The following is a 16215-nucleotide window of genomic DNA, read 5'->3' as shown; positions in this document are numbered from 1 at the left end:
TACCAAGTCAGATAATTGAGTGGCAGTGGCGCTCCAAGGTTTCAGGTGGAGGGTATTCCCAACCCTCCCTGGAGCGGTCAGGGGTTGAACCTGGGATCTGAGTTACGGCCCTTCCCCAAGTTGCTTCTTTCCCACTCAGGTGGGCTTCTACCACAGGCTTTGTGAGCTCTCTCTTCCTCTCTACTCCCTACTCCCCACACCGAACCTCAGCTTCTACTTCTTATGGTTGAGGGCTCCCTCTCTAGCTCCCTAGCAGTTGTGGTCTCTTGTCATTCCACAGCTTGAGTTATCTTTAAAATACTATTCACACTATAGCTGCAGCATATCTCCTTCTGCCTCCAGTTCTGTTTCCCTGGAGACTACACCTCCTTCCAGTTGTCCTTGAATTCCCCTGATTGCCCTTGATCTTGGAGGAGCTACGCTGGGCAGATCCTGCAGCAAGGAAGTGGGCAGAAAGCCAGGGTGGGCAGTGCTAGTGGGAGGCAAGTGCCTTCCCAAATCAGGAGTTCATGCCCGCAGCCCTCCCCAATTGCTGGACTCCTGTCATTAACAAACCTGGTCCCCCCCACCCCACCGAGATCTTACCATGTAAGACACAACTTATCCACCTAGAAATATACTTTGCCCCTTTTGTTTCCCCCCCCCCAATTAATTTCCATTGCCATCACTGGATGGATCCAGGATCTGCCATAGGGATGGTTAGGGAAAGGATCATAGTCAAAATCAGCTTCCACATTTTCAAAGAATTTAATGTTGCTTTTTAGCACTCAGACATTTTTTAGTACAGAAGGGTCATTTGAGGTAAAACTTTTTTGCCATTTCCCAACAGCAGGCACTTGCATACCTCCCCCACATGTTACTAGCATGTCCCTACACTTATGTCTCTAGATGTGACCCATTCCTGGGAAATGTCTGATCCCTCTAACCTGTTACCTATCCTTATCCTTGAGCCTGAAGATGAAAGGGAAACAGAGTGCTTACCAACTATGATTCTCTGAAAAGTCTCATGAAATCTTGTACTGCCAATGGCAAAGATTACATTGATGTTCACCATCCGTCAGAGTAATTTGTCCCACGCAATTAAGTACCAACTCTTTATTGATTGCTTGTCTGTTAAAAAGGTGGTCATAGTGGGCCTCGGGGAGAAAAAAAGACATACCTTTTTTTGTCAGCTACTGTATAAATCAGATACTAATTCCAAGAACTAGCTTTCTGCAAATGTTTGCTCATGACATTCAGGAGAGGAAATTATTGATCCTGTAGCTACCAGCCATCCCTTCCATGATCTAAACCAGCAGTTTTCAACCAGTGTGCCATGGCACCCCGGGGTGCCTTGAACAACACTGGCCTCCTTCCCACCCTCCTTTTTTAATAACATTTTATTAATTTTCCAAAAATAACAAAAACATCATAAAAAAAATTAAACCATAATTTTGCTTGACTTCCCTCCACTCCCCCTCTTGTTTAGGGGTACTCTCATTTTCCTACTCATATTGAAATGCTGTCCCTCAATGAGGCCACACTGAGATTCACAAAATGTTTAGGGGTATGTGTTCCCCTGCATCCCCCCAGAAAAAAAGCACAGGGTGAGAGGCTGCCAGCTCTGCAGGCAAGGAGACATAACTGGGTTTCTGAGCCCCACAGGGGTGCCACAGAAAGAATGCAGTTGGTCAAGCGAGCTGTGGACTAAAAAAGGTTGAAAACCTCTGTTCTAAACTGTGGATGAGGAACCTGTGGAAATTCAGGCACTGCTGGACTCCAAATTCCCATGAGCCCCAGCCCTGTTTGCCAGGAATGATGGGAGTTTAGTGATATACACACCATACATTTAAAACACATTTATGTCACCTTAGCAGTCATGGTTTCCCTCAAAGAATCCTGCAAACTGTATTTTATCCCTCACAGAGCTATAATTCCCAGCACCCTTACCAAACTACAGGTCCAAGGATTCCTTGGGGGGGGACCATGACTGTTAAAGTAACAAGAATATTTTACATGTATGGTGTGGATGTGACCCTGGAAACCAATATCTGCAGAACCACAGGTTCCCCACACCTAGTATAGATCCATCTCATTCCATGTTTCTCCAGACAGTGATTACAAGAGGTCTGATTTGCCTTGTCTTGACATGTCACCCCCAGCCTCATTTCCTCAAGCAGGGGAAATAAGCAAGTAAAAATGAGCAAACCTTGCATCAGTTCATCTAGCATAACTGAATACCTTCCTGTTCTCATTGTTTACTTTCTTGATGTGCAAACATGAATAAACTTCTTTGGGGAACCTTCCCTGCAAGTGAAAAGTTGCTTCCATTGGTCTCCTTTTACAGTGGGCAGGAGGAGTGGGAAGTAGGAAGCCTCGTTCTTACAATGGGATATAGAGGAGGACTCTCAGAAGACCAGAACATGGACTTCTGAGAGTACATAAAAGGTTTCATACAAGTCCTTCACACAGTCCAACCAAGATGTATTTCTTTTCTTTTAGCCCCAGGATGGGTACCGTATTGTCCAGCATTTGCAGTACATTGGTTGGCCAGCATATAGAGACATACCTCCTTCGAAGCGCTCCCTCTTGAAGGTGGTCAGGAGGCTGGAGAAGTGGCAGGAGCAGTATGATGGGCGAGATGGGAGAACTGTGGTCCATTGCCTGTAAGTAGTTCGCCTTTGTTTTCTGTGCTAAATAATAATAATAATAATAATAATAATAATAATAATAATAATAAATAAATAATTTTATTTATATCCCGCCCTCCCCAGCCGAAGCCGGGCTCAGGGCAGCTAACAACACTAAAATAGTGCAACATTCTAAAAACATTATAAAAATTAATTAAAATCAAAATTGATGGCGACCATAAACTAAAGTTCTGTAAAGATTGCCTAAGGAGGGAGTCAGGCTGCACCCTGACCAAAGGCCTGGTGGAACAGCTCTGTCTTGCAGGCCCTGCGGAAAGATGTCAAGTCCTGCAGGGCCCTTGTCTCTTGTGACAGAGCGTTCCACCAGGTTGGAGCCGCAGCCGAAAAAGCCCTGGCTCTAGTTGAGGCCAGGCTAACCTCTCTGTGGCCAGGGACCTTCAAGATGTTTTTATTTGAAGACCGTAAGTTCCTCTGTGGGGCATACCAGGAGAGGTGGTCCCGTAGGTACGAGGGTCCTAGGCCGTATAGGGCTTTGAAGGTTAAAACCAGCACCTTAAACCTGATCCTGTACTCCACCGGGAGCCAGTGCAGCTGGTATAGCACCGGATGAATGTGATCTCGCAGCGAAGACCCTGTAAGGAGTCTTGCCGCGGCATTCTGCACCCGCTGGAGTTTCTGGGTCAGCCTCAAGGGCAGCCCCACATAGAGCGAGTTACAATAATCCAGTCTGGAGGTGACCATCGCGTGGATCACAGTGGCTAGGTCAGGGCGAGAGAGGCAAGGAGCCAACTGCTTAGCTTGGCGGAGATGAAAAAATGCCGCCTTTGTTATAGCTGCAATCTGCACCTCCATGGAAAGAGAGGTGTCGAAGATTACACCCAAACTCTTAACGGACGGTGCTGGCACTAATTGCACCCCCGCAAGAGATGGGAGTTGCCCCCTCAATCCCATATCGTCCCGTCCCAGCCAGAGGACCTCTGTCTTCGAAGGATTTAACTTCAACCGGCTCCCACGTAACCATCCAGCCACAGCTTCCAAGCATCTGATCAGTGTGTCTGGGGCCGAGTCAGGATGGCCATCCATCAACAGATAGAGTTGGGTGTCATCAGCATACTGATGGCAGCCCAGCCCAAAACTGCGGACAAGCTGGGCGAGGGGGCGCATAAAGATGTTAAAAAGCATCGGGGAGAGTATCGCACCCTGAGGCACTCCACACACCAAGGAGTGGCGCGATGACAATTCCCCCCCAAGCGCCACCCTCTGTCCCCGACCAGAGAGAAACGAGCGCAGCCATTGAAGGACTATGCCTTGGATCCCCACGTCGGCAAGGCGGTGGTCCAGGAGTTCGTGATCGACCATGTCGAAGGCTGCTGACAGGTCTAGAAGAATCAGCAGCCCCAACCCGCCTCGATCCAGCTGCCTGCGGAGATCATCTGTTAGGGTGACCAGAGCCGTCTCGGTCCCATGACCAGCGCGGAAGCCAGACTGGAATGGATCCAGAGCCGATGTTTTATCCAGAAACCTACCAAGCTGTTCAGCAACCGCTCTCTCAATCACCTTACCCAGGAATGGAAGATTCGAAACCGGGCGGTAATTGGATAGATCTAAGGGATCTAATGATGTTTTCTTTAAGAGCGGGTGCACCACTGCCTCCTTCATAGAATCATAGAATCATAGAGTTGGAAGAGACCACAAGGGCCATCGCGTCCAACCCCCTGCCAAGCAGGAAACACCATCAGAGCACTCCTGACATATGGTTGTCAAGCCTCTGCTTAAAGACCTCCAAACTGGGAGAGCCCTAGTGTCGCCATGGAAGTTCCCCTGGGAATGTCCCGGTGCCAAGGGACAAATTGATGATATCCCCCAGGGGGGCCTGCACCTCGTCTGGACACGCTCTAATCAGCCGAGACGGGCACGGGTCGAGAGGACAAGTGGTGGGCTTTCCAGCTCGGATGAGTCTGTCCACATCGGCTGGGGATATCCGGTCAAAGTGGTCCAATACTGGACCCAAGGACAGTCGAGGGGCCTCCAGTTCATTTTTTGTATCCAAATTGGCAGGGAGGTCATGGCGGAGCAACAGGACCTTCTCCACAAAAAAGCTCGCAAATGCCTCACAGCTGTGTGTCAAATTGTTATTTAAATTTGGCTGTCCTTCGAGGGACGTTAAGGACCAAATTATACTAAATAATTGCGCCGGGCGAGAGCTAGTGGATGCAATGGAGGCCGAGAAGTAGGACTTCTTAGCGGCCTTCACTGCCATCTCGTAGGTTTTCATAAAAACCCTATAAGATGTTCTTGAAGCTCCGTCATGGGCACCCCGCCATACTCGCTCTAGCCGTCTGAGGTCCCGCTTCATTTTCTGGAGCTCCTCGGTAAACCAGGGAGCCCGGTTTCTGTGGGGTCGCAGAGGGCGCTTAGGTGCGATCTCATTGATGGCTGCCAGGAGCTGGGTATTCCAGCCCTCAACAAGGTCAGTCAATGAGTCGCCAGGGGGAGAAAGGTCCCGCAAGGCTTGACAGAATCTATCAGGGTCCATCAGCCTCTGCGGGCGAGCCCAAATCGGCTCGCCACCTAAGAAGGGTGGGGGTGGAACGTCAATCCTGGCTTTCAGAGCGTAGTGATCAGACCATGGCACCTTCATCGAAGGAAACATGATCACATCTATACCGACGCCAAAGATCAAATCCAGCATGTGGCCTGCTTGATGTGTGGGGCCCGAAACAAACTGGGAGAGCCCTAGTGTCGCCATGGAAGACAGCAGGTCCAGAGCCTGTGAGGAGGGAGTGGCATCAGCATGGATGTTGAAGTCCCCCAATACCAATAGGTTAGGGAACTCCAAGGCCCAGCCGGCCACCACCTCCAGCAGGCCTGACAGGGTGGCTGCTGGTGCGCTAGGTGGCCGGTACACCAGCCAGACAGCCAAGCTCACCTCGGAGCCCCACACTAGGCCAACTCATTCAATGCCAGGGATCGATGGCGATGGTAGAGCCCTGAAAGAACAATCTTCCCGGATTAATAATGCCACCCCTCCCCCCCGGCCCACAGTCCGCGACTGGTGGAGGACGGAGAAACCTGGGGGCACCATCTCTTGTATGGTAACAGTTTCCCCTTTGCGCACCCAGGTCTCCGTCACACAAGCCACGTCGACCCCCTGCGAGGTGAAGAAATCTCGCAGGGTGGCAGTTTTGTTGCCTATAGACCTGGCATTGCACAACACCAGTGACGGAGGTGAGTAATCCTTGCTCACCCTACCCTCGTCTCTCAGGATGGGGCGCAGATTGGAAGGGGTACGAGCATATCCGTATCTCGATCTCCTTCGCCTATGACATCTGCCCCCACCGCCATACCTCCCTCGCCCCTCCACAGTAGGAATCCCAAGCCTCATACTCGCCTCCATTTACAAAATATAAAAGCAAACAAAAAACAAACAAAAAAAACAATTACACCAAAACAAAACCAATCCCCACCCCACTCAACAACCATCCCACCCCAACCCAAAATAAAACAAAACAAAATAAAAACACATGAATAAAAACCACCGTTTATGGTGGTACAACAAAGTAAAAAGTAAAAATATTGGTTACAAAGCAGAAAAGCAGGGAAGCACTGCTGATGAAATGAGCCTTCAGGTTTGATGCTTTGATGGAACACCATACCCTGCATTTGTACATGTGTATGCCATAGTGCTGCTGATCCAAATGCCTGCTGAGCAGAATTGCATAGAATTGCAGGGCCAGAAAACATCATCTAGTTCAGGGCTGGGACAAGCTGAATAGGCCTTGATCAGCGTCCTATGGAGGGCTCCTTTTTTCCATTGGTAGATCCTGGGGGGCTTATCAGGGGAGAGCAGCAAGATCTAGTCACCACTTAAATTTCACAAAGTAACCCCAAGCAAGCAGTGCTCCAGGGCATTGTTGGAAATCTAAAGAGCAGCTAGATCTGGTATGCATCCATGCTGATGAAATGCTAAACAGGAATTTTTTTTTGTTTTATGGCCCTGATCTGCTTAAGTATTGGGCTGCTGAGGCAAGATCCTTCAAACCCAACACTCCTGATCTTTAAAATAATATCCCAGTCTATCATAGAATAGAGCCTGCTCAAACCTTTGGAATATTTGTGTATCCCTATGGATCCCATAGTTGGTGTCTGCTACTTCCATGCGCAGCTTTGCAAATGCAATAGGGTACATTGCATGGTGGGGTGGGGCAGGGGGAGAGAGAAATAAGCCACTCCTCAAAGTCCTCAGCTAATAAAAATTCCCCTACTTTCCCCATGTCTTTCCTTATGCACCTAGGAATGGGGGTGGCCGCAGTGGCACCTTCTGTGCAATCTGCAGTGTGTGTGAAATGATCCAGCAGCAGAACATCATTGATGTTTTTCACATAGTGAAAACCTTACGGAACAACAAATCCAACATGGTGGAGACACTGGTAAGTACTGTAGGCTGGCTTAGGGTGTAGGAATGCATCTCTAGTGAGATGCTTACACAACAGGCCAGTTTTAAATTAAATTCTGTGGGTGGAATTCAACATCAGGCTAAGGAGAGCAGTTCCATCAGCCAGCACAAGCATTCCTGTTTGCAAGATGAAATGCGCTACCCTCCCGGCCCTGCACACTGAGTTCTCCTGAGCCTTCTGAGCAGATTTGGGGAGAACCAGAGTAGGTCTCATTATGCTAGCGGGATTCAACATGCTGGCTTCTGCTAGCGCAAGAACTTAGTTGAATTTGGCCCTACACTTCAGCTCGGATGCTTTGTGTTTTTGGAGTGATTGCCAATTAATTTGATTCACTTCCACCTCACCCTTCATTGTTGAGACACTAGGCACCAACTTCAACTGGGGTGCCACCACACAGAAGGCCCTCTTGTGTGAATGCGTAACATACCATTTCTGTCTGTGGAACATTGAGAAGGGATCTCAAAGGCCTCTTATGTTGGCCTTTGGAGGAATACAAGTGAAGGTTCAAGTAACAAAGAGACACAAGTATTAGAAATGAATAGTGCTGGGTATGCATTATCTTGGCCACATTTCATTCTGGATATTGAAAGATAAAAAAATTCCCTGAAAATAAACAAATGTTATCACCCCCACTGCCACCCAGCTTCACTTGGTTGTGACTGTCTCCATCAGTTTCAATAGACATCAGACAGCTAACAAGGAGCTTTAAAAGCTTTATGTTTCCTACATGTGCACACATAACTCCTCCCAATAAGTTGCAAGCCATAAATATTTGTGCTATAATTTAAAGCCCTTTTAGAATTACATGTCAATATGCATAGCCCATTGGAACTAGTGTGCCCCCCTACTAGTTTGCAAACGTTAAGGAAATAATTATGTTATTTACTGCATTGTTTTTGATGTTTAACCTCTACTGAAATTAATCATGTCACCGCATTCCCAGCCTCAGAACCTGATTTCTGGTGGTACCTGATGACCTCATGAGACCTCAGAGATGCTTTCCGAGGTCTTGCGAGACCTCAGAAGTTGCATGCAGGCTTTGCGGTGTGGGTGCCGAGCACCCACAATTTTTTGTGGGTGATTCAGGGACTTAGAGCCCCCTATAGTTGGCACCCCTGAAATGGATACAGTGCTTATCACAATAAACCCAGGACTGGATGGAAATAACCAGTGCTTTTTTCTGGGTGGACGCATACCCCTAAACATTTTGTGAATTTAAGTTTGGCTTCTTTGAGGGGAAGTATTTCAATATGAGTAGGAAAATGAGAGTAACCCTAAACACTTTTTAAAGAAAAAAGCAGTGGAAATAGCCATCTCCTTACATCCATGCTCAGAGTAGACACATTGTCCATTAATTTCAATGGGCATACTCTGAACAGGACTCATATTGGAGACAATCTAAACTCACGTGCTCAAGTAGAACAGGAGGATGAGGCTTATAATCACTCTTTTTTCTCATTAGGCTCTCTTTTTCTTCTCTTTTAGGAACAATATAAATTTGTATACGAGGTTGCACTGGAATACTTGAGTTCATTTTAGCCCATGAAAGGTGGAGAGCTTGCTGAATTCCCAAAGCCCTGATGTCTGAAGGGCACTGGTTCCCCTCGTACTTAAAGGGAGCAATGGGGTGAGGAAAGCAAAGCTCTTCACCCTGGAGCGAGAGACCAGGTCAGATCTCAGTGCCATTGGAAGGAGGAGGGATCTGCTACCATCTGCTTTCTCCAGGAACGTCTCTCACTTTTTAAACAACCTACTGTACAAATTGGCAAGCCACGAGGCAGGCTGGAAGACTCTGATTTCTAATCCTTTCTGACTGCTTCACTCTGCCATTTTGGATGTGTATTTTTGTTTCTCCTTGATACGAATGGGGAAGGGGGATTACTGGAATAATCAGTCGCCTTTCAACTCCTCTTTCTCTTCGCCTCCCCCACAAATCCTCACTTTATGTTTTTAGTTTTCTATATCAGCCATTTGGCAAAAGAGGAAAGCTTCAGTAGACCCACGTTAAGGCTTTCAGCACAGTGAGTCTTTGTGATCAGTTTTTCAAATGAAAAGGCCACTGCAATGAAGCTGTAATTTTCTGTCTGCTCCCATTGTCTTAGAAGCAGGCCATGGAACCAAGAGGCTGTTGCTGAATTTGCTGCCTTGGTTGCTACACAGTGCTACTCAATTTCCAATGTTGTGCATGGGTTGGTTCATAGCGGCTGCAGCACTGGTGAAGCAGTTCTGTTAAATTGCACCTCCTAGCCATCTAAATCAAAGACACCCTAAAATTATCTTCATGCTTCAAACAATTATTGGTCTTTGGTTTGTAATGAAGTTAATTGAGTTTTACCTTAAGTACTTATTTGTGTACAGTGTCTCTTTAAAAACAGGATGTCATGGAGGGGCAGGCTTGTTATATATCTGCTGGTTGTTTTGCAGTACACGCAGCTTGGAGGTTGTCTGCACCTTCTATATAGTCATTTTCTGAGGGCAAGTTCTGTAAGAGAATAGGTGATAATGGTCAGTCTGGCAGGCTTATCAGAGATGCAACTCCCTGTTTTGGCAAGGGCCACTAGTCTTGCTATAACTGAACCTGTAAGAATGGGTGACAGCAGTTTCACAACATCTGATGAACTGAGTTATTAGGGGAAATATAACACGTGAACTCATTATGAGTTTGCAGCTTAGTCAGGTTTACAGGTTAACCTTGCCAATCAAAATTCTCAAAACAAGGAATGTGATGTAGACCTATCTGACTGTGAGAGTCGAGAGATGATGTGGAGTATTCATAACTCTGAACAAAGGAGATTGGTAAAGTATAGAATTGTCGCAATGTACGTGAGATCTGACAGCTCTCCAAACAATCCGATTCCAGATTGGTACATGGTAAATTGATGGTTATGCCTCAAAACAGAACACTTGGCTTTTCTAAATTTGTAAAAGGCAAGAGGAGTATGCTATACCCGTCTCCAAATATAGCAACTGTTGTTTTTTTTCCCTTTCAAAAGGACAGAATTCAGGTAGAAGTTGGCAAGCACACAGAGAGGGTTGATGTTGGTATATTAAGGAAGACAGGGGGAAGTTTTATTCTGCAGATTTTTCTGTGAAATCCTAAGAAGCAATTCTTGGAAACATACACTGGACAATTCTGCCTTGCTGTCTCAGGTCAACAATTATATTTTGGAGCTGTAGAACCGTGTGTAAATTGGATAATATGAAATGGCTGGTTGCTGTTTCATCGTGGGCAGCCAACCCTATTGAAATGATGCAGGTGTTATAGCTGTTCATGTATTTTTATATGTTTAGCCATCAGGCTTCTTTAAAGAGGTGCAGAAAGAAAGAAAAAATATTGTCTCCATCAGTTTCAACCTAGTCCATCATGTTTGCTAGTGTGGGGTTGTGCAGCAGCAGCTCTATCCTCCCAGATGACAGGAGCCATTGTGCAAGATGTGATGGCCAAACCTGACACATGACAAGTATAATTACCTGGAAAGTAGTCTTAGCTGTAGCATCTCCCAAGAGCTCTTCGCCCATCTTGGCTCATCACATGCCAGCTTTATGGTCTCACAGATGCCCCTTTACATTTTTTTCTTTCCAAATGCTTGCCTCATATATTCTACCCAGAAGTAAGTCTGAATGATTCCAGTGGGTCTTACACTCCAGGTAACTGTATTTAGGCGTACATGCAAAAGAGGATATGCACTGCCATATTCACAGTGCATTTCCCCATCGTCATTACACACACAACTGGAGTCGTTGTATGTCGCTTATCCTATTTGAAAGCACAGAAGTCTCTAAAATACTATAACGTAGGCCTGAACCATTATCACTCATTGCATCCATATAGTTTGCAAATGTTCAGCAATTTTCATAGGCGATTCTGGTAGACTCACGTCACCCCAATCTCTGAGCAATGCGAGATTCCAGGGGTTCCAAGCAGTTACCCAGGGTTCATGTTTCCTTCCTTTCAAACCAACCACAAGCTGGGAGAGGGCTCCACCCATTTGCCATCTTGCACAGAGCCCCTTTCCTTTGCTTCCCTTAACATCACCATAACAGAAAGCTAGCCTGGCTTATATTTTACATTAGCTGGATCCAGGGGTTAGGAGGGTCTCTGCATTCAGCCTACTTTCCCCCTCCCCAAACTCATAACAATAATATCGTCAAATTACTTCCTGTACAGGCTACTTATCTGCAACAGGAAGGTCACAAACCTACCTAGAGTCCAATATACTTTTTAAAATCCATTTCAAAATAGAGCAAGAACACTGTCTTAGTCAAGTAGAATTAGGAAGCTATTCCACAGTGTCCCCACAAACTGCACTAATTGGAACTAATAAGCCCCAGAACCCCAACCCCAACCAATTCCTATTTCAGTCTCCTCATGAAAACTCCAAACAGCTGGGCAGAAAGTTGGGTTGTTGTTTTTTTTTTACCTTTGTTGAAGATTTCAGTAGAAAAGCTCACAACTGAAACAAAGATGAACAACAAAGCAATTAAATACACAATGATATTCAACGGTTCAGTCGTGAGTAGATCAGTCATCAAATAAATTTGAGTCACAAAATGCTCCACTCAACAGAGTGTGCAGGTGGTAAAAGCTGAGAGAAGAACAAAGAATGGGTTTTACAGTGGGGTGGGGTGGGAAAGCATGTTGTGTACTGTAGTAAAAATGCTGATGGCTTGACTCAGGTGACGCAATTTAAAATCCAGCCAATTTTTCACACAGTCCAGATCTGGCATCCTGGCCTGATTGCTGCAGGGAATCAAACCAGACATGATGACCAAGATGTGTGGACATATCCCCTGCCATGTAGTTTTCTCAATGAAAATCATTGCCCCCCAAAGCTGCTATTTGCTCAGATTAGAACAACATATAGGAAACCAAAGTAAGGCAGGAGGATCAAATCCTTCTCCTTACATGTCAAGTCCGGAGGCTCAGGACATCTCTTTTTCAGCATTGTGAAAGTTGCACCTTTCTTGAAACATTTTGTTTGGCCCTGATTATCTGTGTAAGAAACACTTGAATTGCTGGCATGGGTATTACTACTTTCCTTGGCTTATTCATTTCAACTGCAGGTTGGCAATTGAGGGGGGGGGGAGTTTTTCTGTTAATCAGAAATAATTCCATACAAACCCCTGCTGATGTGATTCTATCCTCTGGTCATTTCATTAATAACTAGGCACTCAGGCTTTAGACACATTGATTTTTTGGCCTTTGAAATATAGTGTTAATTTCCTTTTTTTAAAAAAAATATAATAAATAAATAAATAACAGTCGCAATACTGCAAGACATTTTAATTTAGAAGGCACCTTTAATTAGTAATCCCTTTTGCTCTCAAGATATATATTTTTACAAGTTCACTGGGAGGGTAAAATCATTAAATCCCAGTGAAACAATCTTTGTTTTAAATGTGGAAGTAAATAACACTATTGCAGCTAAGGAAGTTGCAGCATTGAAAGCCAATGTATCTGATACAGGGGTGATGGTGGAACCATTGTGAATTGCATACCAGGCCTACCATTGTCAATGCAGTGGGGTCATGTTGCAATTCCTCTGCACCCAGGGAGGGGAGAAAACCTGTTTGGGGCATATAATAATCTGGAAGAAACAGATGGCTCTGGTGTTGTTGGAAACATGTGAACCTGTTCTTTGGTCAAAATCTGGAGCTGATGAATGGCCCATTTTATGATCAGATACTGGAATCAAGAATCACAAAAGGTGAACTATAGCATACATATGTTCAATGTTATTTAGAGAGAGAGAGAAGGGACATGGAAGAAAGGCAGCCACAAGGATGAGCTGAAGATATGTCTAAATGGGAGCATCCCATGCTCTCAGTTTGGCATGGAGCTAGAAGAGGAGACAACAGTACCTGAAAACAGGTACTATGGTATGTTTGACACCACATGCCATTTTCTAGTGCTAATCCCTTTACTGATGTTGATCCTCTGATTCCACCCAGTCTGCTATGCACACACCAGTGCGTGTAGATGCGGTGGGAAGATCCACATTGGCTTGTGGCATGAAGTTGGTGGGAATGGTGCACTGAATCAGCACACCAGCCCCGAAAAATTATCAGGTTGGGAATGCAAACACTGAAAGAGTGACAGAGAGGGGAGGGGGAGGTAGAGAGGAAAAGAGAGAAGAGAGAAGAGAAGTATCACAAGTGAGAGTGCAGCCTTTCTGGGAATTCAGTTGGTAAAAGGAAAAGTACAGATTTGAACTCCTTTGTTTCTGATGCTGTATGTGAGAGTACAAAGAGAAGCTTGTGGAAGTCAAGAATGTCATTATTAGCTAATGTACTTGGTCATAGACCTTGTTACATTGCACCAGGAAATGTTTTGTGAACTCAGAGCACTGGCGCATCTGCTTGGTAAAAACATGATGCTGAATGAGAGAGCTCATCCTAGAATCAGACCTTCTTTTTTATAGCTCAATGTGATATATGCACACATATTTCCAATATAAGAAAATGCACTTTTAAAAAAATCACATATATAAATTAGAATACCTAAAACCAAATTAAATCAGTGCAGTCAACAGCTGAGTGGCCGGGGCAGGGGGGAAGACAGAGATGCAGTAAGCAAGATTCACTCAGCAAGGTTGGAGACAAGACAATAGACCTGAAGACCATTTTGGAAGTGGTATGAAAGAGGGAACACTGCCATGGTAGACTCCTTTCAGGTCACTGCTGATTAAACTGATTGTAGGTCTTGTTTTCTTAGATTTGTTCCCTGTTCACATTAAGAACAAATAATGCAAAGCAAACCTCTCCATGATGTCAAATAAATGCTTTTTTTTCTTCAGCTGCAGCATTCACATGGCAAAACTGTGTAGGAGGTCTTATTATGATTATTTTCTAATGACATAATAGCAGAAGTCCTTGAGATGAACTCCCAGCTTCCAAAGGGGCTCCATGTGGGCAGTTAATTAGAACAGATATGTATAGTGTTTACTGGTGTGTGTGTGTGTGTGTGTGTGTGTGTGTGAGAAGGAGGGCAGAAATGTGACCTAATTTTCTTAACTGAGCTAGGAAAAAATGTGTGTGGCATTAGACTGTACACAGATGATCGTTATATTGACCATTGACTGTGCATTAAAGAGCCAAAAGGCTGTGCTTGATATGTTCCTTGAAATTTGAGCATCAGTAATACTGATACCCAGAAATTTGAGCATCAGTTGAGTGATGACTCATTGGTATAATTGCTGTTATTTTTATTTACTTATTTTTATTTTGTTTTTCTGCAAACCTTAGCACAAGCTTTGTTTTTAGCAATTACAATGTGCAAGCTTGTTGTCCCTATCAGAAGGCCATCTCCAGCTAATATCCAAATGTACTTTCCCCCAAGTCCTACTGGACTAGCAATCCATCCTATCATCATTTATTGCCCCATATTATTACATTTTAAAAGAATGCAACTCCCTTGGCACATCTCATGTGGAATGCTTTACATTATCTGATTCATCAGCCTTACGAGACTGCTCACTTTTATTTTGCTGTCACAGGACAATGAGCTAGAGAACAGGGGCTTCACCATGACCACCTAACAGACATTAATGAAGCTCCAGTAAGGATAGCTGTGGGAAGCCTGGTAAAGTTGGGATGGCAGTGAATTTTGTTGCATTTTAAATACTGGCAGGTTATACTTGGTTTCCACCATTGTGTGGAAGCAGAAGCACTGGTTGTTGAAAAATATGGCTGCCTGAATCCAGCAATAGTGTTACTAAAGTTTATCCTACTGCAGCAATAGTCCAGGAATGTGTATACAGTGGTACCTTGGTTCTCAAACTTAATCTGTTCCTGAAGTCCATTCCAAAACCAAGACGCGCCTTCCCATAGAAAGTAATGCAAAATGGATTAATCTGTTCCAGACTTTTAAAAACAACCCCTAAAACAGCAATTTAGCATGGATTTTACTATCTAATGAGACCATTGATCCACAAAATGAAAGCAACAAACAATGTATTGCAGTCATACAATCAATCAGTAGCTGAACTGGGTTCCACACAGTCACAAAAACAAAACAAAAAGAGCCGCAAAAACAAAAATGCAAAATAAATAGCAAAAACAGACAGACCACAGAGTAAAACTCAAATTGGAAGTGTGGCACTCAAATCGGAGCATGTTCAGCTTCTGAACAAAGCTTGCAAACCAGAACACTTACTTCCGAGTTTGCAGTGTTTGTGTTCCAAGTTGTTTGAGTACCAAGGCATTTGAGAACCACTGTATATGTGTTAGGGAAGGAGGGATTGGGAGAAGTCAGAGAGAGGGAGAAGGAAGGTGAGTTGGAGTTATTGGAGGTTGTAGTTTTGCACAATCTGGTTTGTATTCCATGTTGTAGAACACAAATAGTCTTTTTATGCTTGGTCCATGGTAACTACACAGAAACTTTCTACACATGGATTCCAAAGTTAAGAGATTTACCATGAGCTGCATCTGGGACATTCCAGAGAGAAAACTCCTCTGTGGTATATAGCACAATCCTACACTTTTCTACACATTCTGCTGAGTTAAAGGAGTTGTACTTCCAGGTAATGGCAGCCTTATCTGCTGCTCCCTGCATCCCTCACAAACCTATGCTTTAGTTCATGCTTGCCAGCCATTCAAGGCTATAAAGCTCATTCAGCAGTGCCTTTGAGAAGAGTATTGATTCTGTATTGTTAAAGATTATTTTAGGCTTGAGGAGTGCTTGACATTCTCCAGCCTCCACCACCCTTGAAATAAATGAGACAAGCTGAAATGAAATTAATATTGAGCACAGGATGATGGGAGGGGGGGGGAATCTATTCAAATCATGCCAGTATGCTGTATGTGCTTATGTGGATGCTGACAAGTTGGCCTTGAACAGATCAAAAAGTGCATTTAGGTTTCAGCATTGTTCCTCCGCCTTGTTGGCAGAGATATTTAACCAGGAAGAAATTTCCCAATATGCCTCACAACTTTCAAAGTCAAAACGATGCTGCCTTGGAACTAATTAAGCAACACCGCTGTATTCTTCTCGCTCACCTTTGTTATGTCAGGAATAGAACTGCAAATGTTAGCGTCTATTTTTCTATCACAGTCTGGCTGGGGAGGCAGGGTGGTGGAGGAAAAACACCTCACTGAGGAGATGAAGAATTTCACACACACAAACACAC

The 16215-nt window shown here is 44.7% G+C and overlaps 1 protein-coding gene across 11 annotated transcripts in view; it reads left to right on the top strand.

Annotated features, from left to right (window-relative positions):
- Positions 1 to 14231, top strand: part of PTPRT (protein tyrosine phosphatase receptor type T) — a 603119-nt gene extending 588888 nt beyond the window's left edge. For all 11 annotated transcript variants that reach the window (XM_053394030.1, XM_053394036.1, XM_053394029.1 and 8 more), the window contains 3 exons: positions 2482 to 2645; positions 6925 to 7060; positions 8573 to 14231. In XM_053394030.1, coding sequence (XP_053250005.1) covers positions 2482 to 2645; positions 6925 to 7060; positions 8573 to 8626 — 354 coding nt within the window. In that variant the 3' untranslated portion in view covers positions 8627 to 14231. The remainder of the gene's footprint in view (positions 1 to 2481; positions 2646 to 6924; positions 7061 to 8572) is intronic.
- The last annotated feature ends 1984 nt before the right edge of the window (positions 14232 to 16215 follow it).

This window comes from Podarcis raffonei, chromosome 6 (assembly GCF_027172205.1).
Source record: "Podarcis raffonei isolate rPodRaf1 chromosome 6, rPodRaf1.pri, whole genome shotgun sequence".
Lineage (NCBI taxonomy): Eukaryota > Metazoa > Chordata > Lepidosauria > Squamata > Lacertidae > Podarcis > Podarcis raffonei.
The sequence above is the reverse complement of the archived record's forward strand: the minus strand, read 5'-3'. Positions and strand labels throughout refer to the sequence as shown.